This window comes from Crinia signifera, chromosome 3, assembly GCF_055691185.1.
Source record: "Crinia signifera chromosome 3, ASM5569118v1, whole genome shotgun sequence".
NCBI lineage: Eukaryota > Metazoa > Chordata > Amphibia > Anura > Myobatrachidae > Crinia > Crinia signifera.
This window is the reverse complement of record NC_139219.1, coordinates 242,772,336-242,798,665: the sequence shown is the minus strand read 5'-3', so window position 1 is coordinate 242,798,665 and position 26,330 is coordinate 242,772,336. Positions and strand designations below refer to the sequence as shown.

General features: G+C 43.3%; 1 protein-coding gene across 2 annotated transcripts; it reads left to right on the top strand.

Annotated features, from left to right (window-relative positions):
* On the top strand, positions 1-25,306 carry TMEM212 (transmembrane protein 212). Of its 2 annotated transcripts, none has more exons than XM_083177750.1 (4): positions 1-591; positions 17,370-17,429; positions 20,074-20,397; positions 23,385-25,305. In XM_083177750.1, exons 1-4 carry the CDS (start codon positions 433-435, stop codon positions 23,403-23,405), a joined length of 564 nt encoding a protein of 187 aa, XP_083033876.1. In that variant the 5' UTR covers positions 1-432; the 3' UTR covers positions 23,406-25,305. The 2 variants fall into 2 exon arrangements, with proteins under 2 accessions (XP_083033876.1, XP_083033875.1); XM_083177749.1 differs by lacking the exon at positions 1-591 and adding an exon at positions 15,699-16,425 and having other exon boundaries at positions 23,385-25,306.
* The last annotated feature ends 1,024 nt before the right edge of the window (positions 25,307-26,330 follow it).

Here is a 26,330-nt window from a genome sequence, read left to right as displayed (position 1 = left end):
ATGGAGCTTTACAGATTTTTTTTTTCTTTAGTTTACATTGTAGTTATTTATAAATATAATAGGAATGTGATGCTGTGTTTCTGGCTGCTGCATTCTTGGTGAGGATAACTGACTCCTTATGACTCTTGCACAGAGATGACATCATTGGAAGGCACATTCTTTCACAGGGAAGACAAGAACTTTGCACAAAGGCTTGTGAGTTTGGTCCCTAGGAATGTGCTTTCATATATTTTATGTTTACAAGATGGCTTATTTGTTGGCCATGTCCTAGCATATCCGGAAATAATTAAGAACAAACAGCAGGTTGACTTGAGACATATAAACAATGGATTTGTGTCTTGACTACAGTTTCCAAGAAACTAAAGTTTACAGAAAGTGCCTGGAGAACACCATTAGTTACAGTCTGCCTGACAGCAACACGTTTTATGCAAAATGACGAGCTTCTATAAAACTACTGGAGGGCTTCTAATTGCGTTTGGCATTATAAGTGTGATTTCAGGAATTCTGGCATTTTTTCCTGTTCTTAGCTACAACCCTTTGTTTATCGGATGGAGTACACGGATTGCTTGTCCTATCTGGAATGGGGCGCTGGTAAGACAGTGAAAACTGATACGCTAAAATGATTCTTCTACATATTCAGTTTTTTAAAATTTATTTACAAATAATATAGTGTTGGGAGGGATGGTGACAGTGACACAGTTATAAGTATTGCTGCCTCTCAGCGCCTGGCCAATCAGGGAGTGGAATTTGTTCCTTCCCATGTTTACATGGGTTATGTTATTGGTTTCTGATCATATAAGTGTGTGTGGTATATAGAATGTAACTGCAGAGACTGGTGTGTAAAGTGATCTGCACTGTAAAGTGATCTGCACTGTATACGTAAGGCATAATAAATTACTAAGGTATTTTGTAAGGTAGTTATTTAACAAAGCTATATTTATCCTCAGGGCTGTTTCAATACAGGTATGAACAACGGAATGCAGTTGGGAATGTCCACTAGGGGTGCTATTGGGAGTCTATTGTGTGTGTGTGTGTGTGTGTGTGTGTGTACTGTGTGTGTGTGTATAGAGAGAGAGTGACAGTGGCTCCATCTGTGTATAGATTTATATGTCTACATGAGTGTCCTCAGCGCCCTAAGCATGTCATGTTTATATAATAATAATAATAAAAAAAAAATAGCATAAAAAAACACTTATAGCTTTTCGTTTTGAAGAGTTTTTCTTTTATTTTCAAAGCAACACGTATCATCTCAGTTAGAGATTTCATCAGGGGTTTACTGAGACGAAACGCGTTTACTAGTCACGTCTTTGAAAATAAAATGAAAACTCTGTTCAAAACGAAAAGCTATAAGTGTATTTTTTTTGTTATATTTTATTTGAATTATTGTTACTTGTTTAGTTTCATGGCGGGCGATATATCGGATGCGCTATCGGCCGATATATCGGATGTGATGGCAGCCGATATATCGGCCGATCCGATGCGATTTTTTTACCTGTCCATAACCCCACTATGCATGGAGTTGATTTTATATAGTGTGGCGAGCTCAGCAATCCGCGTCCGCTCGCCACGCTTCAGGCTCGATGTAAAATCAACTCCATGCGTAGTGGATAGTGGGGTTATGAACAGGTCAAAAATCGCATTGGATCGGCCAATATATCGGCCGATATCACATCCGATATATATATATATATATATGTGTGTGTGTGTGTGTGTATATATATATATATATATATATATATATATATAATATATCGGCCACCGTGAAACTAAACAGGTACCAAATTATTATATAGAAATTACATGCTTAGGGCGATGAGGACACTAATGTAGGTGTTTAAAGGTATGTTAGTACCAACTAGTAGGGAACTAAGGAGGTTATTCTGGTTGGTGCGTAATTTTCCGAATTCTTTCTGAGCGGTTCGCATGCTACGCTGTGCGGACATGGTATGAAGAAACGCCCACCGGTCCTCCGCATTCGGACGTACTCACACTTTAAGAAGAGGGCGTGTTTACGGACGACAACCAAACCTTGCGTGTGTGGTGGACACACACATATTCTGCACGGTCTTACAGCTTCTGCACGGTCTTACCGCGTCAGAACGGACGGGAACATGGCCGTACGCACCGATGCGGTGTATTTCCGCAAAACATATCACTATCTTTTGATCCCCAAATGTGTGCTGTTATTGGTAAATGTAAAAGTGACATGTATATTTATATTAGTGAAAGCAAGTTCTGTCCATTGCTTGCAGTGTAAATGTGTGTAACAAATGCAGCTGTGCTTTCAGCATAGATTTGTGTGTTTAGTAATGGTCCATTTAAGCTGCAAGGTTTCCAAATGAAGCAATGAAAAGAGTGTAATTAATGAGTAATGAGTAGAGGAGTGGATTGTATTGTGTTCAGGTGACATTGGTTTAGGTGCGGGAGTACTAATTGGGCGATCCGAATGCCTAGCGCATGACCGAGTGGTGTCCGCAAAGAAATACTGGCTTATGGACACCGCATATTTCTTGCCTTTTGGTTCGTTTGCAGTCGGTGTTCAGTCCGAATGCACGCCTACCAGAATTAGTTCACTCCTTCGTGTACGCCCATGTTTACGCCCAGTTTAGCCCACTTTGAAACTACGCCCCTGTGAATGACGCCCATAATACGCCCATATCTCCCGAGTGAATGCGGTGCACATTTCTGTACGGTATTAGTGAGAACAAGTACGGAGACCTTGCGTGGCACATGCGCATAGCTTTGCCTACGCATGCGCAGACGGCTAAAAAATGCCATCCGAAAGAATTCTGAAATTTACGCATAGACCAGAATAAGGCCCTAAGTGTCAACAGCGTCAAAATTTTATTTTAAAAGTGCAATTTTGGAGATTGTGATTTGGGGGTGTGGGTGTGTGTGTGTGTGTGTGTGTGTATATATATATTTATATATATATATATATATATATATATATATATATATATATATATATATATATATATATATACAACTAGGGGTGACTCTAGTCGCGCCACACAGATGGCTGCTGCTCTACAAAGACTCCCCTGTTAGTGGGAGACAAAAGGTATGGATAGTGGAGAGAGTGCCAGAGGTTTCCACCACCTTAAGTACAGTGCATGAGTCAGATATACAAAAGATCAAAACATTTTTTGAAAAATTGACATATTTTATTAAAACGTTTATGGAAAAAACGTGTGGTGTCTCAGTTCTTTTGAAGACGGTTACAACCCAACGCATTTCTTCTTTAGAAAGACTTCATCAGGGGTTTTAAAATAGACACAATGGAAGAATACAAGGGGATGCCTCAAATATATGATGAAACTCAATAATAAAATAGAGGTCGCAATCTTAAATAGGTGTTATAACTGAATGAAAAAGTTTTATACGTCCATGTTGGATGAGACTGTTGTTGGTCCCATACTCTTCTAGATGTGGAGAGTCTTCACAGGGTTTATCGAATCAGCACATGCCGTATGATATAGGTAGAGTATCTGATTAAAACCGGACTGAATAGAACAGGATCGGATGAACGTTCTACGAGGTCAAACGACCGTGATTTCTTCCTGATGTTGTCTAAGATAGACAAGGTGGTGCAGGTGGGACTAAGTCCGCATAAACAGACGTGGCTGTAAAGTCACTTGTATGGTGGCTTTATGCTATAGTGGTTCTTCCAGATGTAATCTAGGGTGGACAAGATGGTACAGATGAATCTGTTTCCGCATAAACAGACGCTGCTGTAAAGACACTTGTACGGTGGCTATATGCAACAGTGATTCTGTACAAATGTAACAAAGAGGGCATCAGCAACGTCCAATAAATATATATATTAAATGATTGTAATATCATGTTGATTGTATATACGGGCTAGGTGGTACCAATAGAGAGCGCACTCCTGACAAACCCCCCTTCTATTTATATCTATTCTTGTCTCTTACTAACAGGAGAGACGTCTTGGAGTTGCGGCTCATTATCTCTATTAATAAGCGCAATACCCAGACCATACCCCCTGCTTTCTCTCTCTCTGTGTCTGTCTGTCTGTCTCTCTGTCTGTCTGTCTGTCTGTCTGTCTGTCTCTGTCTCTCTCTCTCTCTCTCTCTCTCTCTCTATATATATATATATGTGTATATATATATATGTATATACTGTGTGTGTGTGTGTGTGTGTGTATATATATATATATATATATATATATATATATATTTAGATAGATAGATAGATAGATATAGGCCATGGGTTCAGCACTCTAAACAACATTAAATAAAAGCCGTTTCAACTTCAATGCAATTTTTTTTTTAAATTGAAATCATGATGTGACCCCTGTGGTGGCTGCGTAATTACTTCTTGTTATATTGCCTTGAGTGCCGCACCTCTGGTGGGTACATATATATAATACACACACACACATACACAAAATAGAAGTGTAGATAGTTTTTATCAATTAACAAAATGCAAAGTTAATGATCAGATGATAAATCTAAATCAAATTTAAAAAATTGGTTTTACCACCCTTTACCTCCAAAATTGATCAATTCTTCTTCTACATTGGTGAGGTTGTGAAAGACAGGGTTCATGTCACAGGTCATACACCCCGGAAAGACTGAGGACAGTGGCAAGATACAAGGTAGTTATACTGTATCAGCAAAAGTCTCTCCCAGGCAAAGATTTAGGCTGTGGGTGAAGGGAATGTTACGTTTAGGCTGTGGGAAGGGAGGGTTAGGTTTAGGCTGTGAGAAGGGAGGGTTAGATTTAGGCTGTGAGAAGGGAGGGTTAGGTTTAGGCTGTGAGAAGGGAGGGTTAGGTTTAGGCTGTGAGAAGGGAGGGTTAGGTTTAGGCTGTGAGAAGGGAGGGTTAGTTTTAGGCTGTGAGAAGGGAGGGTTAGGTTTAGGCTGTGAGAAGGGAGGGTTAGGTTTAGGCTGTGAGAAGGGAGGGTTAGGTTTAGGCTGTGAGAAAGGAGGGTTAGGTTTAGGCTGTGAGAAGGGAGGGTTAGGTTTAGGCTGTGAGAAGGGAGGGTTAGGTTTAGGCTGTGAGAAGGGAGGGTTAGGTTTAGGCTGTGTGGTACAAGGGTTAGGGTTCTGCTATACAGTGGCGGATTCAGGGGGGGGGCACCCGGGCACGTGCCCCCCCTGTCATTCAGTTTGTAGATGAGGACCAGAGCTTTCCAACGAGCCCAGCCCCATGTCTCTAGCCCCCCGGGAACCGGAGATATCGCCTGGCAAAGCTGTAACATTTTTTCCCCATAGGATAATATGGGGCCCGTCAATTCCGACCCTCACCCAGTTCCAACGGCTGCCAGTTCCCCCCCTGGCATCACAGTTGATGTCATTCAATTCCAAATCGCTGGGCCTTCAATATGATACCAGGATGGTCCATATCGGTCAATCGGTTCCAGAGATATAGCGTGTAAATCGATTTTTTTTCTTTTTGAAATGTAATTTCATGGCTGTTCATGTTCTTTGAGGGCAGATTACTCTGGAACCAAACGTTCCAGTTTCACTGGACCAAAATCATTCAAAGCCCACTCAAAAGTTCTTCAATATGATACTTGTCTCATGTAAATGGGTCAGTTAGTTCCGAAGATGTAGCCGGTAAAATGAGATAACTGGTTAAAGGGGGGGAGGGGTGGTTTTCTCTCCCCCTCACACCAGAAAATGCAGGGACTAGGCTGGTGTAAAAGGGGCCAACCTGGGAACGCATTTTCTGGTGTGAAAAGGGTATTATTTCAAATAGCTGGGACCTGCAGTGCCCGGAATACAGCCAGGCTCTGCCACTATCAGTGGCTATCACTTCTGCCTGGCGGCAGCTGTCCCCCATTTACCACGAGCATGTATTCCCCGTTGGCAATGAGCATGTAATCCCACATGGCAACGAGCATGGAACCTCTGGCAATGAGCATGGAACCCTTGGCAATGAGCATGTAGATAAGCAGCACTTACTGTAATAGGCGAATCTAGAATTCTGGTAATGGGTGGTCCCAGAACTAGACATAACAGCAGGGGGACCTTTGCGCGGCGTAGCCGCGCGTCAAAAAGGGGGCGTGTTCCCATGGAAAGGAGGCGAGGCATCACAAAAAGGGGTGTGGTATTACACTTTAGACCATACACGGTAATGCCCATTACACATTTTAGCAAACTCCGTAATACCCATTACACATAATGCCACACGCCGTAATGCCAATTACACATTAGGCCACACACCATAATGCCCATTACACATTGTGCCACACATCATGATGCCCATTACATACTATATAACAAACCGTAATGCCCATTACATATTTGCCACATAAGTGCTGCTTACCTACGTGCTTATTGCTAGGGGGTTGTTGCTTAATGGGACCATAGTACCCATTACACATGATGCCGCACACCATAGTACCCATTACACATGATGCCGCACACCATAGTACCCATTACACATGATGCCGCACACCATAGTACCCATTACACATGATGCCGCGCACCATAGTACCCATTACACATGATGCCACACACCATAGAACCCATTACACATGATGCCGCGCACCATAGTACCCATTACACATGATGCTGCACACATAATGTCCATTACACATGATGCTGCACACATAATGCCACTTACACATGATGCTGCACACCGTAATGCCCCTTACACATTAAGCCACACATTATGCGTAATGCCCCCACATACTGCCACTTGTAGTGTCCCTTAAGCAATGCCCCTAAAAGTGCCACTTACTGTAAATTTTTATATGAGCCTTCGCTGCTGCTGCAGGGAGAGATGGAGTGCGGTGCAGCTGCTTCTATGGGGAGAGGAGCAGAGCGCAGCGCAGAGCACGCTCCCACTCCCCTCCTGGTGTCCCCTCTAGCCGAGTGGACATTTAAAATATTATGCGCGCTGTTGTGCGTGATGTCGGGGGAGCACACCGGGCGCCGGCACCACATGATTAAAGGGGGGCGGGCTAAGGTGAAAGCGGGGAGAAGAATTGGAGCGGAAGCTGCAGGGGTGACAGTCATTGACAGCTGCTCAGAGAGCAGGGGGCTGTCCGGCTGTATTCAGAGCACTGCAGGTCACGGCTGTTTGAAATAATACCCCTTTCACAACAGAAAATGCAGGGATTTACCTGGGAATGTGGTACCAGGATCATGCAGGGACATTCCCAGGCTGACCCCTTATACACCAGCCTAGTCCCTGCATTTTCTGGTGTGAGGGGGAGAGACGAACACTCCCCTCTCCCTACACCCCTTTAACCAACAAGCTATATCTTCGGAACCAACTGACCCATTTACATGAGACCAGTATCATATTGAAGAACTTTTGAGTTGGCTTCGAATGATTTTTGGTCCCGTGAAACTGGGCTGTTTGGTTCCAGAGAAATCTGCCCTCAAAGAACATAAACAGTCATGAAATGACATTTAAGAAATGAAAAAAAAAAAAAAAAAACAGTTTAACCTCAATATCCCTGGAACCAATTAACCCATATGGTATCAGATTGAAGGCCCGTCGATTTGGGTTTGACTGACATCAACCTTGAGCTTCAGTGATGCAGAAGGGGGAACTGGCAGCTGTTGAACTGGGTGCGGGTCGGAATTAGCGGGTCCCATGTTATCCTATAGGGAAAACGTTCCAGCTTTGCCTGGCAGTATCTCCGGTTCCCAGGGGGCTAGAGACACGGGGCTGGGCTCGTTGGAAATCCACATCCCTCAGCTACAGAATGGGCGAATGGGTGGTCCTGTGCACACCCGGACCACCCCCTAGATTCGCCTATGCTTACTGTATGTAGCATAATTTTTAATAGGCATTATGGTGTTTGGCATAATACATAATGGACATCATGCCATGTAACTTAACGTGCAATGGACATTATGGTGTAAATGTTTAATGCGCGCCTTTGGTGGACAATGTCCCTGTTTATGAAGCGTATTGTGAATTTTGTCTTAATCTGTGTGGCATTATGTGAATTCTGGCTCAATCCATTTGGCATTATGTGAATTTTGTCTCAATCCGTGTGGCATTATGTGAATTTTGGCTCAATCCGTGTGGCATTATGTGAATTTTGGCTCAATCCATGTGGCATTATGTGAATTTTGGCTCAATCCATATGGCATCTTATGAATTTGGCTCAATCCATGTGGCATTATGTGAATTTTGGCTCAATCCATTTGGCATTATGTGAATTTTGGCTCAATCCATGTGGCATTATGTGAATTTTGGCTCAATCCATTTGGCATTATGTGAATTTTGGCTCAATCCATTTGGCATTATGTGAATTTTGGCTCAATCCATTTGGCATTATGTGAATTTTGGCTCAATCCGTGTGTTATTATGTAAATTTTGGCTCAATCCGTGTGGCATTATGTGAATTTTGACACAATCCATGTGGCATTGTTTGAATTTTGGCTCATTCCATTTGGCATCATGTGTAAGGGGCAAGTATAATGGGGTCTAGTATTTTGTTGCATAATGTGTAGAAGTTGTATATGGTGTTGTACACTACACTCAAGGACATGCCCCCTGTTGAGTGGCCACACCCCCTTTTCCAGAGCGCGCCTTCGGCGCGTGCACAACTACATCCTTCACTTTTGTTGCCATGGTGGGCCTGCGTACTTTAAATGCCAGGGCCTATTTTTAATCCCATTGCCACCCTCTCTCTGCCGCTCTTAGCATGTACACTGGCACCACTAACACTGGCCCTCCCCCACCTAAACCCTCTTTTATCATGGTGCCCCCCCTGTCATTTTATCCTGGATCCGCCCCTGATGGGAGATAGGGTTAGGGCAGAGGTCAATCCTCAAGACACCCCAATGGCTCAGGTTTGAAGTATATCCATGCTTGGCCACAGGTGAATTAATTGCTAAAGAAGTCAATTTGACTTAACCATACTTAAAACCTAGACCATTGTGATGCCTTAAGGACAGTGTTTGGAAACTTTTGGCTTAGGGGAAGGCAGGGGGAAGGTAAGTATACTTACCGGACCCTCGTCAGGATTCCCTCTATCGGGATGCTGGCATCAGTATACACACCATCTGTATGTATCCCGGTCAGGATTAGTGGTGTCCTCAATGCTGAGAAATACAGGCAGATACTTCTCCATCAGGCAATACCATCAGGAAGGTTACACATTGATTCTGCAGCCGAACAATTATCCCAAACACCAACCAATGTCTTTAAGAACTACCTTTAGGGTCAAAAAACCAAGGAGTCTTGGAAGTGATGATATGGCCTCACAGAGCTCTGATGCCATTGAATTGGCCTGGGATTACATGAAGAGACAGAAGGATTTGAACAAGCCTACAGCCGCAGATCTGTGATTAGTTCTCCAAGCAGTTTGCAACAACCTCCCTAAAAGTTCATTAAATAAAAATGTCTATACCTAGAAGTATAACTAGAAGAATTGATGCTTTAAAAGGGCGGGATTTACAGTACAAAACACTTGTAGTACATCCCTCCACCCATCGTAACAATGCTAATCACATACAGTATTCTATGTACTAACATTTGCGATTAGTCAGGGGCGTAACTAGATATCAGTAGGCCCCATAGCAAAAGTTTGTAAGGGCCCCCCATTTACCAACTGATGGTGATAAATGTATGTAAAACATATTACTTAGGCAGTAAAGATGGGCTCCCTCAGCTCTGGGCCCCATAGCAGCTGCACTCCTTGCACCTATGGTAGTTTTGCCCTTGCAATTAGCAATGCAAAGAGCAGCTTTGAGGTAAAAACCCAGTAAAACAAGGTTTTTACAGCAGTTATTCTTTTATACATCTCGCCGAAAGTGTTTTTTATTTATTTATTCACAGTTTCTTATATAGCGCATACATATTCCGCAGCGCTTTACAGAGTATAGTTGAACATTCACATCAGTCCCTGCCCCATTGGAGCTCACAATCCGTGTTCTATGTTTTGGGAGCCAATTAACCTACCAGTATATTTTTGGATTGTGGGAGGAAACCAGAGTACCCGGAGGAAACCCATGCAAATACGAGGAGAATATACAAACTCCACACAGAGTCATGGTGGGAATCAAATCCATGACCTGAGCACTGTGAGGCAGTAATGCTAACCAATACACCATCCGCACTGCCCCAATTGATTTGATCTAGATTCTAGTTCATTCACTTTTACTTTTGTTAATAAAAACAAAAAAAAATCCACACCTGCCTAAGGGGGTTATTCAGACCTGAAAAATAATTTGCTGGTAAGTGAGTGGCGTGTGGATTTGAAGCTGGCTGCTGATCTGCGATATTTTCTTATGCTATTCACAGACCTGCACAGGGCAGATTTTCACTCTGTCTGGAGGTGACTATCTGATCAAAGGTCTGAATCAGGCCTTAAAACATTAACACTGTACTGTGTGTGTATGCGTGTTTGTACGTATTTAGATAGCTTTTTGTGTTGTTTTATGTTTATAGCTCTGTGTGTGTGTGTGTGTGTGTGTGTGTGTATGTAATACTGTATATATATATATTTTTTTTTACATCTCAAGTTTCCCTATTACAGAATTTATTTGTTTTCTTTCCATTTTCTCTTTGGAACACATATTTAAAGCTCATTTGTGCACTCTGGAAGCAAAAGTAATTAGTGTGGCTCAGTTTGTTTAAATAGTATACAATAATCTTTTGCATACCTGCCCCACAATTCACCAGGTAATTTTGCATGCTTATGCAAAGTCCTATCTACAGTGTATGTGCAAAACAAGAAAAGCAGGATAAAGGCCTCGTGGGACCCCTGAGGAAGACACTGGTTCAAGGCTCCCACCCCAATCCACTCTGCAAAAAATAACCTTTTTAAGAACTCAGAAGGGGTTATTGTGGCCTGATTGCTGCTCTGCGAAATAGCATCAAATCACTGCCACACTGTGCAAGGCTGGGAATGGCTTGTGAGAATCACACCAATCAGCGAACAGCTGTGTGCAGTCTGTGCATAACCTACAAGCAGCCAGCAGGTCTGACCATCCGACACAGGTCCGATGCACACTGGACCGGGCATCGGACCCGACGGCATGTCAGGGACAGCCGATTTGGTCCAATTTAACTGCCAGATTGGTCACAATCATCCAAAATCGGACCAAATCGGTTCACTGTATGGGGGCCTTTAATTGCACTTCAAGTTGCTACCATGCATCATCATAATCATATTACATGTATGTGCTGTGTTATATTGCATTCTTGCATCTGTTACATTTTGAAATGTAATTTGTGTATGTCATATCTGTACAATGCTACAGAATCTGTGGAGCCCTAGAAATAACTAATGATTATAACGTTGATGATGCCAATTCAGGGCTTTGTATCCTGTATACACTCATTCAGTATGGACATATTTTTCAAATACAATACTTTGTGGTTAAAGCTTTGTGCTGCTCTTGGTCGTGTTTGTACAGAAATATGGATCTGTAAGTCATGAGACTATTACATACTTGCCTACTTTTGAAAACGAGTTTCAGGGAGATTATAGTTGGTAGTATAATTTTGCATAGCGCCCCATTGAGGGGGCGTCATGCTCCACCCAAAGGGCATGACTCATTCCATATATGGAGAGATTGTGATAAGAGATTGGGAACGTGGCACCTAGAAACGTGGGTGTGTACTGCTATATCTGAGAGGAATCTTTTGAAATGACTTGTATACAAACGTAGATGAGCCCCAAAGCAGTTAGTAAGAGCTACTATACTTTGTATAGTGCTGGGAAATGGTGCTGATGATTCAATGTAAGTGTATCTGTGTCTCATTCCTTTTTTCCTAAAAAATGTAACAGTGTAATGTGGGCTAGGTGAAATTAGGGAGATGGCTAGATTAATGAGGGAGAGAGGGAGATTGTGGCTATTACAGGGAGTCTCCTGCAGAATGGACTAATAGTGATCAAACTCTACTGGGTTTCTTAGTAATCTTCTAGCCCAGGCATATCCAAAATATGGCCCTCCAGCTATTATTTACCTAAATTGTAAATGCAACCTGTGCTTGTGTCTTTTGGGAGACAAACAATTGGATATAAAAAAAATTTAGGATTATTTTAGAAGCAAAATGTGGTATTTCACATTGCGCAAGCCAACCAAGATATGCTTCTCATTTACAAATACATGCGCAATGGGGGCCAGAATGTGGAGATATGTAGACATGATCAACATACAGTAAAGCAATGTTCACACAGAAAGCACCAATCCAATATGTCAGCATGGTTAAACGGTCGTCATGGCAATGATCGACACATGAAAAGGTTGAAATTATTTTTAGTTTATTTTTTAAGGTTTTTTTTAAACGAAGCCATACTTTACCATCAACGTGGCCTCCGACTGTTAATGGTAAAGTGCTCAAAAGCATTGCCAGAAGCATGGTGAGCTAAGATAACCAAGTGAGGGGAGGCGGTACACTAATTTGGTTCCATGAGCTAAAATATACCAACCCCCCCCCCCCCCCCAAAAAATCTAATGTCGACCTGTTAATGTTTTAACCATTTTATTGTCAACCTTGTGCCTGACGATCTTTTGGGGTCAAGCTAATATATCACACTTAGGGCCTAATTCTGGTTTATTCGCTCGGAGGCGAATTCGGAAGGGGGACCAATGTTTTGCGTATGCGCAGCAGCATTTCTGCCCATGTGTAAACGCTGGGTGAATGCGAACTCGGTAAGAAGTCTGCTCGCCAAGTGCATGCTCTCAGCCTTGTGAGCGGGGGGTCGAGAGGGGCGTGGGGTGCTGGATGGGGGCATTAGCATATGTGTGCCCTGCGTTTCATGGGCATTCCCATTAAAATGCTGGGCGTACGTATGCTAATGCGGTCATGACGCACGTGTAGGGAGCGGACAGCTGACATAGCCGGATGTCAGCTGTCCACCCAATTCCCTGCATTTCTTCGCTCATATGTACGAGTAGTCTGGGCCACCCTTACATATGCGCGCGCCTTCACCATCATTCCATGGTTGGTGACCATCGAAAGATGGGGGAGGTTCCCAATGGCATGCAAATGGATGTTCATGTTAAACATCCATTCGCAAGCCTTGTGAACAAATTCGGTGTGCAAATGGATGGTACGGTCTAACCATTCGCAAGGTGGGGATTGGGTCATTCGCAAACCCCGTGTCCCCGCGTCCGAGCGAATGAACCACAATAAGGTCCATAATCCATATCTCCAAATATTTATGTATTATGGGCATGTGGCCTCGACAAAAGGGTATGGCTTCACAAGAATGTCGCTATTGCCAGCTATGTCTCATGGTATGCCGCCAGCCCACATAAATTGGGGCAGTTTAGACTTCTACCCAATCGGTTTGTAACAGGGCCGGATTATGGTCTGTGGAGGCCCTATCATGGCAGTTATACAAACAAAGTATAATTTATCAATCCATATTGTGATTTTGTACAATTCCTTCAGAAAGAGTATGTACTGTAGTATTTTTTTTTTAACCAAAATGCAAATCACACTTTAAAAAATGTACCCTATTGTTCCAAATATCTTGCATAATATAAAGAATAACACAATTGTTTATGAATAATTCACAAAACTGATATGTCTGGCGCCCCACAGTCACATACTGCTGTGGAAGTAGCTGGGACTGAGTGAAATGGCGCCGCCTCACTCTTAGTTCTTGGACGTCACAGAAATACCAGCAGCCCCACGGTGACTGTGAAATCCCGCGAGAGGCTGACAGTGACCTCAGTGCTGGCAATGGCTGTGTAGTGGGGAAATCGGAAACACAGCAGAATCATGCTGTGCTTCAATTTCAGTACCGGCGGGGTTCACGATTCAGAGGAAGAGTGCGGGGACCCAGGGACTACCACCCCTGTCACCCCTCCTTGGATCCGACCATGGTTTGTATTAATAAAGACAACTCATATGTTTGTTATAAGGTACTTTAAAAAATATAACATTTTTATATTACCTCTTATTCTGTTTTCACTTCCTGCAATGTATTATTTATTACACTGTAATTTACATGCATTGTAGGTTTATAGTTTTACTATCACTTTGAATCCACAACTACTGTTGTATTCTGATCTCATCTCCTGCTTTCATCTGCAGGTTTAACCTTCATGCCGAGCTGGCCACAACACTCAGCATGGGTAGCCAATTGTATGTTGTTTTCTGAATATTACATTTGGAATTACATGCAAATTGCATTGAACTCTGCATGAGCCCCTTTGTGTCCATGCTAACATTATATTGGTTGTGAATGGGTGATTGGCAGCCCAGGATCATGCACAGGCAGCGTCTTGCAGCATTATAATGCAGAAGCTGCTAGAAAGCCACAGACTGACTTGCCCTGTGTGATAACCTGGGGTGGATTGATGTGAAATAATATGACTTTCAGCACTACTCAGTAAATCAGTACATTCTTTACATTTTCACATAAACTCAGCTGTAAACAAAAGATTTATACATGTATCCAGATTTATGACTGAGAGCTTGTATACATCAGACCATACTTGCCTACTTTAGAAAAATAGTTTCAGGGAGATTACAGTTGGGAATTTTGCACAGTGCTCCATTGAGGGGGCGTGTCATGCTCCACCCAAAGGGTGTGTCTAGTTCCATATATGGAGAGATTGTGAACGTGGCGCCTAGAAGCGTGGGTGTGTACTGCTACATATGAGCGGAGTCTTTTAAAATGACTTATATCCAAATGTAGATGAGCCCCAAAGCAGTTAGTAAGAGTTACTATACTTGGTAAAGTGCTGGGAAATGGTGCTGATGATTCAATGTAAATGTATCTATCTCTCATTACTTTTTTCCCAAAAAATGTAACAGTGTAATGTGGGCTAGGTGAAATGAGGGAGATTGTTAGACTAATGAGGGAGATTGCTGTTATTTCAGGGAGTCTCCTGCAGAATGCAGGAGGGTAGGAAACTATGCATAAGACTAATTCAGGGGTGAGCAATAAGCGGCCCTCCAGCTGTTGAAAAACTACACATCCCAGTATGCATTGCATCAGTTGCAGCATGGAACAAATAGCAAAACTAAGGCAAGGCATGCTGGGTTGTGTAGTTCCTCAACAGCTGGAGGGCCGCTTATTGCCCACCCCTGGACTAATTAATATGAGACCTATACCCAAACTTTCACGCTTTTCAGTTTCTGTTTCAGTCAACGGAGCTTGTTGACTTAAATAAATGACAACATAACCATGTACTGTACCCTGCAGCTGCAGCATACAGAGGTCAAGAAGGTTGTGGTGCGGGAAGTAGTAATGTTACCGCTGCTCCTGCAGGTGGCACTAGGGATGGCCATCAGAGTGGTTGCCATCAATGGTGATATGACAATTGGCCAATCGATGGTTGTCAGCTATGCAATGGATAAGCATCAGTTGTTTCACCAACTGATGATCATCCCTCTTCTTTGACTGACTGGTCCAGGAGCCAATCATAACATGGGGACAGGACTTTGCATGTATTAAGGATCGGGAAATAATCTTTTTTTTATGTCGGGAAATATCAGCACAGATTGTCTAATATGTATTTGATCAGTATAGAATTGTAATATTTTCCGGGCTCAGCTGGCACTGCCACAGCGAGCTGTCCTGGAAAATTTCCGGGCATACCACTATGTAGTAGGTGCGCGCCAGTGGTGCCTCCAGCGGGGAGTGGGGGGGGGGGGGGTGCCTTCCTATGATCAGTGGTGGGTTTTGCTGGGGCAGGACAAACCTGCCCTGGTAGGTTTGTCCTGCCCCAGCAAAACCCACCACTCAAAGGGTTAACATATATGGTTCATTTGCCAGGTGTTGCCGTATTTCTTACACATGGATCGGAGACAGGGGTTTATTTACTAAGATGGGAATTCTATTAAAAATGGGATGTTGCTATGGGCAACCAGTCAGATTTTATCTATTATCTTCTAGAAGGTGCTAAATAAATACAATGTAAATTCTCATTGGTTGGTATGGACAGCATTACATCTCCAATAGAACTCCCATCTTAGTAATAAACCCCAGTGAGTTGCATAAAGGTTGGCGAGGCCTGGAATGTAATGGAGGACTAGGAGAACTGGTAGAAGAGCCCATGGTTACAGTACAATAAATGGAGACCTGAGCTCCGAGACCTGCGGTATTAACATCCACTGCAGCAGCGTGGGGGGGTTGGAGCTGACCTGCTGTAAATAATATAATTTATGTTTTTTTTAAAAACATGTCAGTAAGCCCTAAATTCAACTAGCATCTCTGCTCCAGTCGGCTGTCACAGCTCCTGCTTGCTCACTGTTTACTGACTCACGCAGGGCCAGCTCACCCCAACCATTATGCCAGGTACGCAGCCGCGTAGAGCACCGGACTGTGGAGGACGACATCACGGTCTTCGCACTCTATTTGCCGGTCACTTGCTGAGATTTTATTACCAGCGGGTGCTCAGCTCCTTTGCAGTGCATGCATTGCCTCTGGGCACCAGAAGGGGGACACAGAGCCTGCGTGTACCTGCGGAAGTGCCCTGTTTGCCAGGGGAGCTACTTGTTACATGCCACTGGCCGGTGAGTCGTTCCAAATAATTGTTTTTTTTCCGTGAGTTGAACCATTCAGAGCACACAGAAAAAAGCCGAGTTGGCCATCTCTAATCGTATAGGGGGAAAGTGAAAGTAGAGTTGTTCGCTGACTTTCTATGGGCGGCGCATACTTATTAATATTTGTGAGTTAATATTTGCGATAAAGACAGGGGGAGTACATGGAGAGATTCGCAGGGACAGGGATTTTTTGCAAGCCCTGTCCCTGCGATGAAAAGGTAAATCGCAATGCAAATTTAGGAGTTATTATATTGTCTAATAATCACAATTTATTTGTGATTTTTAATAAATGGGCCCAGCATGCGGGGTATTAAAAGGCCGGCTGGGACTTGTGGTTCCACAGCAGTACAAATAGTTAAATAAATACACACACACACCAGAGAAATAAAACTTTATTACATATGGAGCCCATTCATACATAAACTTACCTATGTTGATAGTAGTTTGTTACCCTTGTCCAGTAAAATCCATTTGGGGTTCCTGTTGAAAGAAAACATAATCACCAGCCGGCTTCGGTGCTTCTCCAGGACCTCTGGAATGCTGTAGACACAAAGCCCATCTTGTTCCGCCCACAGACCGGGAGTTAGGCCCGCCCACCAACAATCATGTTCGCCCATAATTGGCTGGTGGGTGTGCCTAACTACTGGTCTGTGGGCGGAGCCACAGATGTAAACACAAGACAGGCTGGCTGGTGAGTATGTTTTTTTTGGGACAGAACCATTTCGGGAAAACGTGCGATTTTGGAAGTTTTTTGCAGAAAAATTGCAATAAAAAAAAAAACATCCTATTAAATGTCGCCCATACACGATCCTTTACCTTTATCTTTATTTTAGTCCTCCTGGTACAACATCTACCAACAATGACTCTTAATATCACACCAAGAATGCTCTGTCTAATACCTTTGTCTTTTACAGGCATTTTCGGTCGGCATTCTCGTTCTCTTAGCGCATCATGAATGGACACAAAGATCAATGGTAAAAACAAATTATTATTTATTTAACTTTTATTCTAATACACAAAATTACTAGATGAGTTGTAATGTTCTCAGTCACATCTCAAAATCATCAATTTAATTTCTGGTTCCATGAAACAAGCATTTCATTCTAATCAAAACATTTTTTCATGTATAATGGAGTAGAAATAATTCTATGCCCACTGATATTTCCTTTAATAATATGTCAGTAATATACATTCTGTTTTGCTCTGATCTGTTTTTTGATCTTCCCTAAATCAGCTTTACAGGTAATAAATCAGACACAACAAATGGACACTTTTCCCATAAATTAAATTCTCACTTTTCTTTTGAAAAACCAGCTCAGTAGGCTGTAGTTCCATAGCAGCTTAATATTGCTGACCAGCATACAGGTGCATGCAGTGCTCTTTACCCATACAATGGCAGTAATGGGGACCTGTAAAGATCCATGTTCCCTAGGCCATTATTATAACAGGGCTGTGACAGCAGCACTTGATACTATCGCCCCTGTGCGTATACGACCCTGCAAACTACACCATCAAGCACCCTGGTTTGACAACAGTATTTGTGATCTCAAGAAAAGGGGTCGTATACTTGAAAGACGATAGAGGAAGACAAACCTGGCAGAGGATAAATGAAATCTAATCAAACACATTGGAAAATACCAATCAACTATCTCCTGCAAGAAAACCGAGTTCCTTTCAAATGAGATCATGGCAGCAAAAAATAGTCCCGCTTAGCTTTTCCGTACAGTGGAGATGCTTTGCAAACCAGCATGCCTGCAGCCTGATGTAACCCTCTCGCAGTCAAGATGCAATGAGTTTGCCAAATTCTTTGCAGATAAAGTATCTATCATCCAGGCTGGAATCCCCACAGTGACACCAAAGGAGTTCCAACAGACCAAGCCTGCCAGTTTAAGACACTTGCCTTTATGGGACATCTTTGACCAAGTGGATGTACAATACATTGCTGGAATTTCCAGACTGTTGCGTCCCTCCTCCTATGATCTGGACCCTGCCCCATCCAAGATTCTTTTAGGGTGTAGGGAAATAATCGGCCCTGCATTCCCAAAAATAGTTCATTGCTCTTTGCAGACAGGCGTTTTTTCCGAACCACTAAAGGAAGCAATAGTCAGACCACTTCTTAAAAAAATCTAATTTAGACCCTGACTGCATGATCAACTACAGGCCAGTATCAAATCTTCCTTTTCTAGGAAAGGTTATTGAGAAAGTGGTTGCAACTCAACTAGAGACCCACCGGTCAACCCATGACATTTATGATCCATTCCAGTCAGGATTCAGGAGACGACATAGCACAGAAACAGCTCTGGTATGTGTGCTCAATGATCTTCTAAATGCAAGGGATAGAGGAGACTGTTCAATCCTAATCCTTCTGGACCTCTCTGCAACATTTGACACCATTGACCATGGGATTCTAATTGAGCGCCTGAAGAATTTCTGTGGCCTGGGTGGCACAGTCCTTAGCTGGTTCAAATCGTTTCTCACTAGCAGGTCACAGAGAGTTTCATCGGGAGTATACTCTTCACCACCAGTGCTGTTGTCTTGTGGTGTCCCACAGGGTTCTGAACTCTCTCCCATGCTTTTTGCAGTATACATGCTTCCACTGGGTGACATAATCAGACGTCATGGCCTGGTCTACCACTGCTATGCAGATGATACACAACTGTACCTGTCCTTTGCTCCAGGCACTGATAACACAACACAACCTTAAATGGCTGCCTAGCTGAGCTCCAGGAGTGGATGAGTGCCAGTTGGCTGAGACTGAACCCAGATAAAACAGAAGTCCTGGTGATAAATCACCGGACAAGACGGCAGCATTGCCAACTGACAGGTCTTACGCTGGGGGGGCACAGCACTAAAAAACTCTGATCATGTGCGGATTCTGGGTTTTGTCCTGGATAGTGGCCTGACACTTAAACATCAGGTGTCAGCCACAATCAAATCCTCATTCTATAATCTAAGGAATATAGCCAGAATCAAGCACTTAATTCCCTCAGAAGACCAGCCTAAAGTCATACATGCATTTATATCATCACGCCTAGACTACTGCAATGCTCTCTACCTGGGTCTCCCATTAAAAGAATTGCACCGCTTGCAGCTGGTACAAAATGCAGCTGCCAGACTATTAACTAACCAGCCCTGCACCTGCTGCATAAATCCCATTCTCTATGCCCTTCACTGGCTACCTGTAAAATGGCGAATTCTTTTCAAGATTGGCTTACTCACTTTCAAGGCCCTACATGACCAGGGCCCAAGGTACCTGCAGCAGCTTCTGATTCCTTACTGTCCTACTCGATTACTTTGATCCGTTGTAGAAGGACTACTGACAGTACTCAGAATCTCCCTGAATTCATCTGGGGGTCGAGCTTTCAACTTTGTTGCTCCAACTCTATGGAACTCTCTTCCTCACACAGTGCGATAAGCCCCCACTGTAGAATCCTTTAAAAATAGACTTAAGACGTACTTATTTACTCAAGCATTTTACTGATATCTACTGTTAAGCTTGTTGTGTATTTTGAGCTGTAAAGACAACGGTAAAGTACTTTGAGTCCTGTTGAAAGAAAAGTGCTATATAAATATCATTATTATTATTATTATTATTTGTAATATAAACATCTCTTCCAGTGGGAATCCACATTCACCATGAGTCTGCTAAGTATCATTGGATGTCCTGTGCAACTTACAGTAGCCATTGCATCCATCCTCATTGGCCCATACTGTTATTACTCCTTTGCTGGGATGTCATCAACCAACTACATTGGATATGCCATCAAATATCCATACCCTTATGCCACATTTCAGAATGTGTGCCAAAATCCCCTTCACTATGAATGGTTTCATTTGGTTCTACAAATCATCGACCTGGTGTCAGGCGTTATTATGTTTTGCTCATCGCTGGCTTTGGTAATCAGGCTGTCTGCCAGGTTAATACGATCAGGAACATTAAATGTAAGTACTCAATATGATTGTTATATTCTGTAAAACACAACATGCCAATATTAATGTAACACCAATAACATGTTCAATGTAGAAAAAACACACCATTTGTTTGCATATGTATATAATCTACCATGAGGACAAATGTGTTTCAATCAAAATGCATGTGAATATAATCTGTGAACTACAAACCTCACCCCCCCCCCCCCCACAGCTTTCATTGTATCATGTAATGCTCTAACAAGTTACTAACTATATATATATATATATATATATATATATATATATATATATATATTTATTATATATATACACACACAAACACACACATATCATATAAATCAGTAAGCCCTGTGATAATTACACCAAATTCACAGGGTTCACTGCAAATCCCTTACACAGCTTAATCTGATCCTAGGCAGGGAATGCAGTGCGGGCAGTGTGATCAGCTATGTGTGTGTTCGATGGATGAACAAGCTGATTACAGTGTAAAAAAATTAAATAAATGAAAAAGAAGATACTTTCCCAGGGTCCGCTGGTCAGTGCTCTGGTGAGGACTGCTGGACATCGGGGCTTTCTGCTGTTCCTTTGATCACTGACTTTACATACGCTGGATGTCATAGAAGCAGTGAGGCCCCAATAAGCATCAGCCCTGCACCACCACGGGACCACAATCATTGATACCAAGCGGCCAGTGGGCCTGCTGGCTCCGCTCGACCATGCTCCTGCTGCTGCCAGGTAGCTCTGCCATCCGATTCCATTGCCTTTGGGCTGCCACGCCAGTCACCACTTGAATCACTCTGATTTGAATGTGAGTGACTTCACAGGTAGCCAGGCTGCATGCTGCCGCTGTGAAGTCTGCCTTCTGCCGCCCATAAAATGTGCCGCCTCAAGGGCCTAGTGGCAAATCTGGGCCTGGATATGGTTGCATACTGATATCACAGTGACAGAGTTTGCTTACAAGCTGTGTCACTGCATGCGGTAATCGATACATCTGTGCAATGTAATCAATGATCACATTGTGAATTAAATATTATCACTTCATATCGAGGGATGGTGATAAATTGGCCCCTTATGGGGTCTACACACGTAGCGATGTCAGGCCATTCAACACAAGAGAAGGGAACACTATTGCGCTGTCTCAAATGGTAATTATGTTCGTTGTCCTCTTCCCATTCAATGGATGTGCTCCACAGGTTGAAGACCACACACATGTTAAGAGATAAGACATGGGAGGACAGGCCAGTGATATAATCACTACACAATTGTTTTGTGGGTGAATAAGAATTCTCATGACCTGTCTGCCATGCCCTATGTGCCTATAAAGGTTTTTTTTTTATAGCCCCTTCTGGTTACTCGCTCCCAAGTGGTTTAGGCTCACCTTAATACTGTGCCCTATGTTCACGGAAAGGTATCATTCACCCAGATGCAGGGACCCTCAGGTAGGTGTGAAGTGATCACGGAACCAGGTTTAAGCCACGTTAGAAAGATTAAAACAAAGAAAACCAATTATCTCTGCTTATCACTGGGGCCCAAAAAATTCCACCTTGACTCACCCGGGTGTGGAGAAAAGATGGTAAAGGCACTGGTCCCCAGGATAAATGTTACCCCCTACTCATAGTAATAGCGATGTGCGGCCCTGCACAGCCTGCTGGATACATTGAGTTATTTCCCAGGGTCCCCGGGTTAGGGCCAGTGAGCTCAGTGGAGAACACTGGCCCTGCACACAGCGCTGGCACATCGCTGTGTGCTCATCAAACTCGCTGCGTGTGTATAGCCCATAAAGCTTATACAGCTCTTATCTAATCTAATATTCATAAATACAGTGCAACTTGTTTGCATAGTTGTAGTTAGTGGAAAAGCTCAATGAAAGGTACTGCTCGGCTCCCCATATCAATGAAAGGTACTGCTCAGCTTCCTATATCAATGAAAGGTACTGCTCGGCTCCCGATATCAATGAAAGGTACTGCTCAGCTTCCTATATCAATGAAAAGTACTTCTCAGCTTTCCATATCAATGAAAGGTACTGCTCGGCTCCCCATATCAATGAAAGGTACTGCTCAGCTTCCTATATCAATGAAAGGTACTTCTCAGCTTCCCATATCAATGAAAGGTACTGCTCAGCTTCCTATATCAATGAAAGGTACTTCTCAGCTTCCCATATCAATGAAAGGTACTGCTCGGCTCCCCATATCAATGAAAGGTACTGCTCAGCTTCCTATATCAATGAAAGGTACTGCTCGGCTCCCCATATCAATGAAAGGTACTGCTCAGCTTCCTATATCAATGAAAGTTACTTCTCGGCTTCCCATATCAATGAAAGGTACTGCTCGGCTCCCCATATCAATGAAAGGTACTGCTCAGCTCCCCATATCAATGAAAGGTACTGCTCAGCTCCCCATATCAATGAAAGGTACTGCTCAGCTTCCTATATCAATGAAAGGTACTGCTCGGCTTCCTATATCAATGAAAGGTACTGCTTAGCTTCCCATATCAATGAAAGGTACTGCTCAGCTTCCTATATCAATGAAAGGTACTTCTCAGCTTCCCATATCAATGAAAGGTACTGCTCGGCTCCCCATATCAATGAAAGGTACTGCTCAGCTTCCCATATCAATGAAAGGTACTGCTCGGCTCCCCATATCAATGAAAGGTACTGCTCAGCTCCCCATATCAATGAAAGGTACTGCTCAGCTCCCCATATCAATGAAAGGTACTGCTCAGCTTCCTATATCAATGAAAGGTACTGCTCGGCTTCCTATATCAATTAAAGGTACTGCTCGGCTCCCCATATCAATGAAAGGTACTGCTCAGCTTCCTATATCAATGAAAGGTACTGCTCTGCTCCCTATATCAATGAAAGGTACTGCTCGGCTTCCCAACTTAATTGCTGTTCTATTTTCACACTGGAGCAAGAGCACATGAAAAAATGCCTGAATACAGTGTAAGATGTTTGAACATCAGGAAAGTACTAACTAAAACACTGTTTTGTATTTTAGGCAAGAAAAATGACTTGGTGATGGGATTGTGACAAGTTACTCCCAGCACGGAGAAATGGAAGGGATAATGCACGGATATCGGCCAGTGAGGAGACCATCTGCAGATGTACATTGTCAAAGGATTTATGTTGTGAAAGTAGTGCCATACTTTTCATCAGCCTAAACTATATGTGTTTTCTGATCTATGATACGATATAATATGTTTCTTAACAACCCCTAAACTACTAGGATTACCAGGATTTGGTTATTTTTGTATATGGATATAATACAATATATATATATACAGTACATTGCAATGTTTTATTGAAGAAGACATGACAGGTTTGGAGTATACACGTGTACATTGCTTAATCTAGTCTCAGCACTGTCTGGGTCCTGACATCTTTGTGTTTGCAGTATTTATGTGTGTACTAAAAATACATTCCACTGCTTCCATATGTAGAATTTTGTATCGCATCCTTCACACAGCAGTGCTGCAGAGAGAAGCCCATAGGCCTCTATGGGGTAACGCCGGGATTTACTCTACACAGGGGAGCCCTGCTTTAGTACATTAGAAAATGCAGTGAAACCTCAGAAAATTAAATTTTTGCCTCATTTTTCCTTAGTACATCCTGCATAAGGAGAGAAGGAACGGGTGCGGGAAGTGGGGTGTTAGAGTATTAGGCTGAGTACAAATAAGATGTGTTAGTATATTTGCAACAGAACCAGGAGGTGTAACAGTTCTAGGTACCCTACCCTTGTAGTAAAGGCCAGTGCTACATTTCTTTTCAACCAAAACTACATGGTTCCCCCCTACATTCTGAAGGTATGTCTAAACATTGGCACAGAGCACTTTAAATATAAGTTTACACAGTGGCAAAGTGGACATAAGTTAAAAAATATAATTTGACCCTCCACCCCAACCACAGTATGCCACACAGCAGTGACTGACAGGTAGAGGCAGACTATAGCAGCGTACGGCAAGGGGAAGCAGAGGCTGACAACAGAAGGCAGGAGGAGGCAGAAGGTGACAGGGAAATACAGTGTGTGATGGGTACAAGCACAAAGTCCTGTCCTGTGCAAAGAACAGAGGACATGTATCTTGTTGGGGTGCGGGAACAAAGTGACAGTGACCTCTGATTTGTGTATGACAGTGGCCCTCATTCTTTGTGCTTTCCTCAGTTTGGCACTCGGTCATGCGGACTCTGACAGCGCCCGTTACACTGGTTGTGAGCTACTTTTAGTTTAAGACAGAAGTGAATCAGAAATGTACAGTGTCTGTAAATAAGAGGCAATATGTGACTGTGATCATCAATGCTGATAGGTGACCAGATTCCTCTATCAATCTGGCACACACAAGGTCAGCAGAAATTCGATGGTCGGGGTAGCTCTATGGTCTAGCTGTGCTGTAACAATTTACTTAAGTATTCTCTCTGAAGAAATGTTATTGTCATCAAGTACATTTGCCTTGGTTATTCTTCAGGATCATTCAAGATTTGCCCCCACAAATATTAAGATAACAGTTTCTGTTTCTGCCTGTTTCTGGGTTCTAGATGATGACTCAACAAAAATTATTGCAGTCCATGCTTTTACTGTGAATAAATATTTTAAGTTCACGATTCTGAATCATCACTTCCACATACAAAAAATGGATGGATTTATGCTGGTTATTGCATGTAAATCCATGCCATTCACTTCCATCATATTTTGAAATTCCTCTTTCGAATCAGTTCACAGAAAAAAATATTGTGAACACAAGTGAATGTGGAACAACAGGATCAGCAGCAGAAGGTCTGATGAGATCCAGTCCAGGTTTTCATAAAAAAAATGCTGGAGTTATGGTTTATCTAATTAACATCACCTGTGGTTTCCTGTTAAAAGTATGTTCAGAGCAGAGGGTCAGGGTTTCCAAAGCCAGTTAGTGGCTTGGGTTGTGGGACTACGCTAAGGACCATAGTGTTGTCAGAGCCGCCGAGAGGCAGGGGGGGCGGGTACATTTTACCTGGGCCCGGGCCTGCCAGGGGGGGCCCGGGTCTGGACACACACTAAAAAATATATTTATTGGGCTGCGGGTGTGTCGGGATGACAAGGACCTGTCTGCCCGCCCTCCCGCCCGCCCATGTGTCCGGCCACCCGCCCGTCAGCTGCGGCTGCCCCTGCCTTCCCCTGTCTCTCCTTCCCCTGCTCTCTGTGCGCAGGGGAAGGCAGGGTAAAGCAGGGGCAGCTGCAGCTGATGGGCGGGCGGCCGGACACACGGGCACATATTAACCCCTTGGCAACGAGCTAGAACCCCTGGCAACAGAAATCCCCCTTGGCAACGAGCATTAACCCCTGGCAAAAAATATTAACCCCTTGTCAACATCCAATAACCCCTGGCAACGCATATTAACCCCTTGGCAATGAGCAAGAACCCCTGGCAATGGACAATAAACCCCCCCTTGGCAACGAGCAAGAACCCCTGGAAACGGACATTAACCCCCCTTGGCAATGAGCATTAACCCCTGGGAACAAATATAAACCCATTGGCAACAAGCAATAACCCCTGGCAATGCATATTAATCCCTTGGCAACGATCAAGAACCCCTGGCAACGCACATTAATCCCCCCTTGGCAACGAGAAAGAACCCCTGGCAATGAACATTAACCCCCCTTGGCAACGGACATTAACCACCTTGGCAACGGACATTAACCCCCTTGGCAACGGACATTAACCCCCTTGGCAACAAGCAGGTAATTTATAATTTATTAGAAGCCTTACTGTGGGGGGCAATGTGGTGTGGCATTATCAGTGTGTATCAACATTTGTGTGACACCCAATTTTTTTGGGACAGTCCTGCGGGAATTAGACACTGCATGCGTCTAATTAGGCAGGCAGGCTGAGGGCATTGCCAGCAGTTCACACAGCACTGGCCATGCCCTCACAGCGACAAAACGGGGCCCAAAATTTTTTCCATATATTCCTTTCTC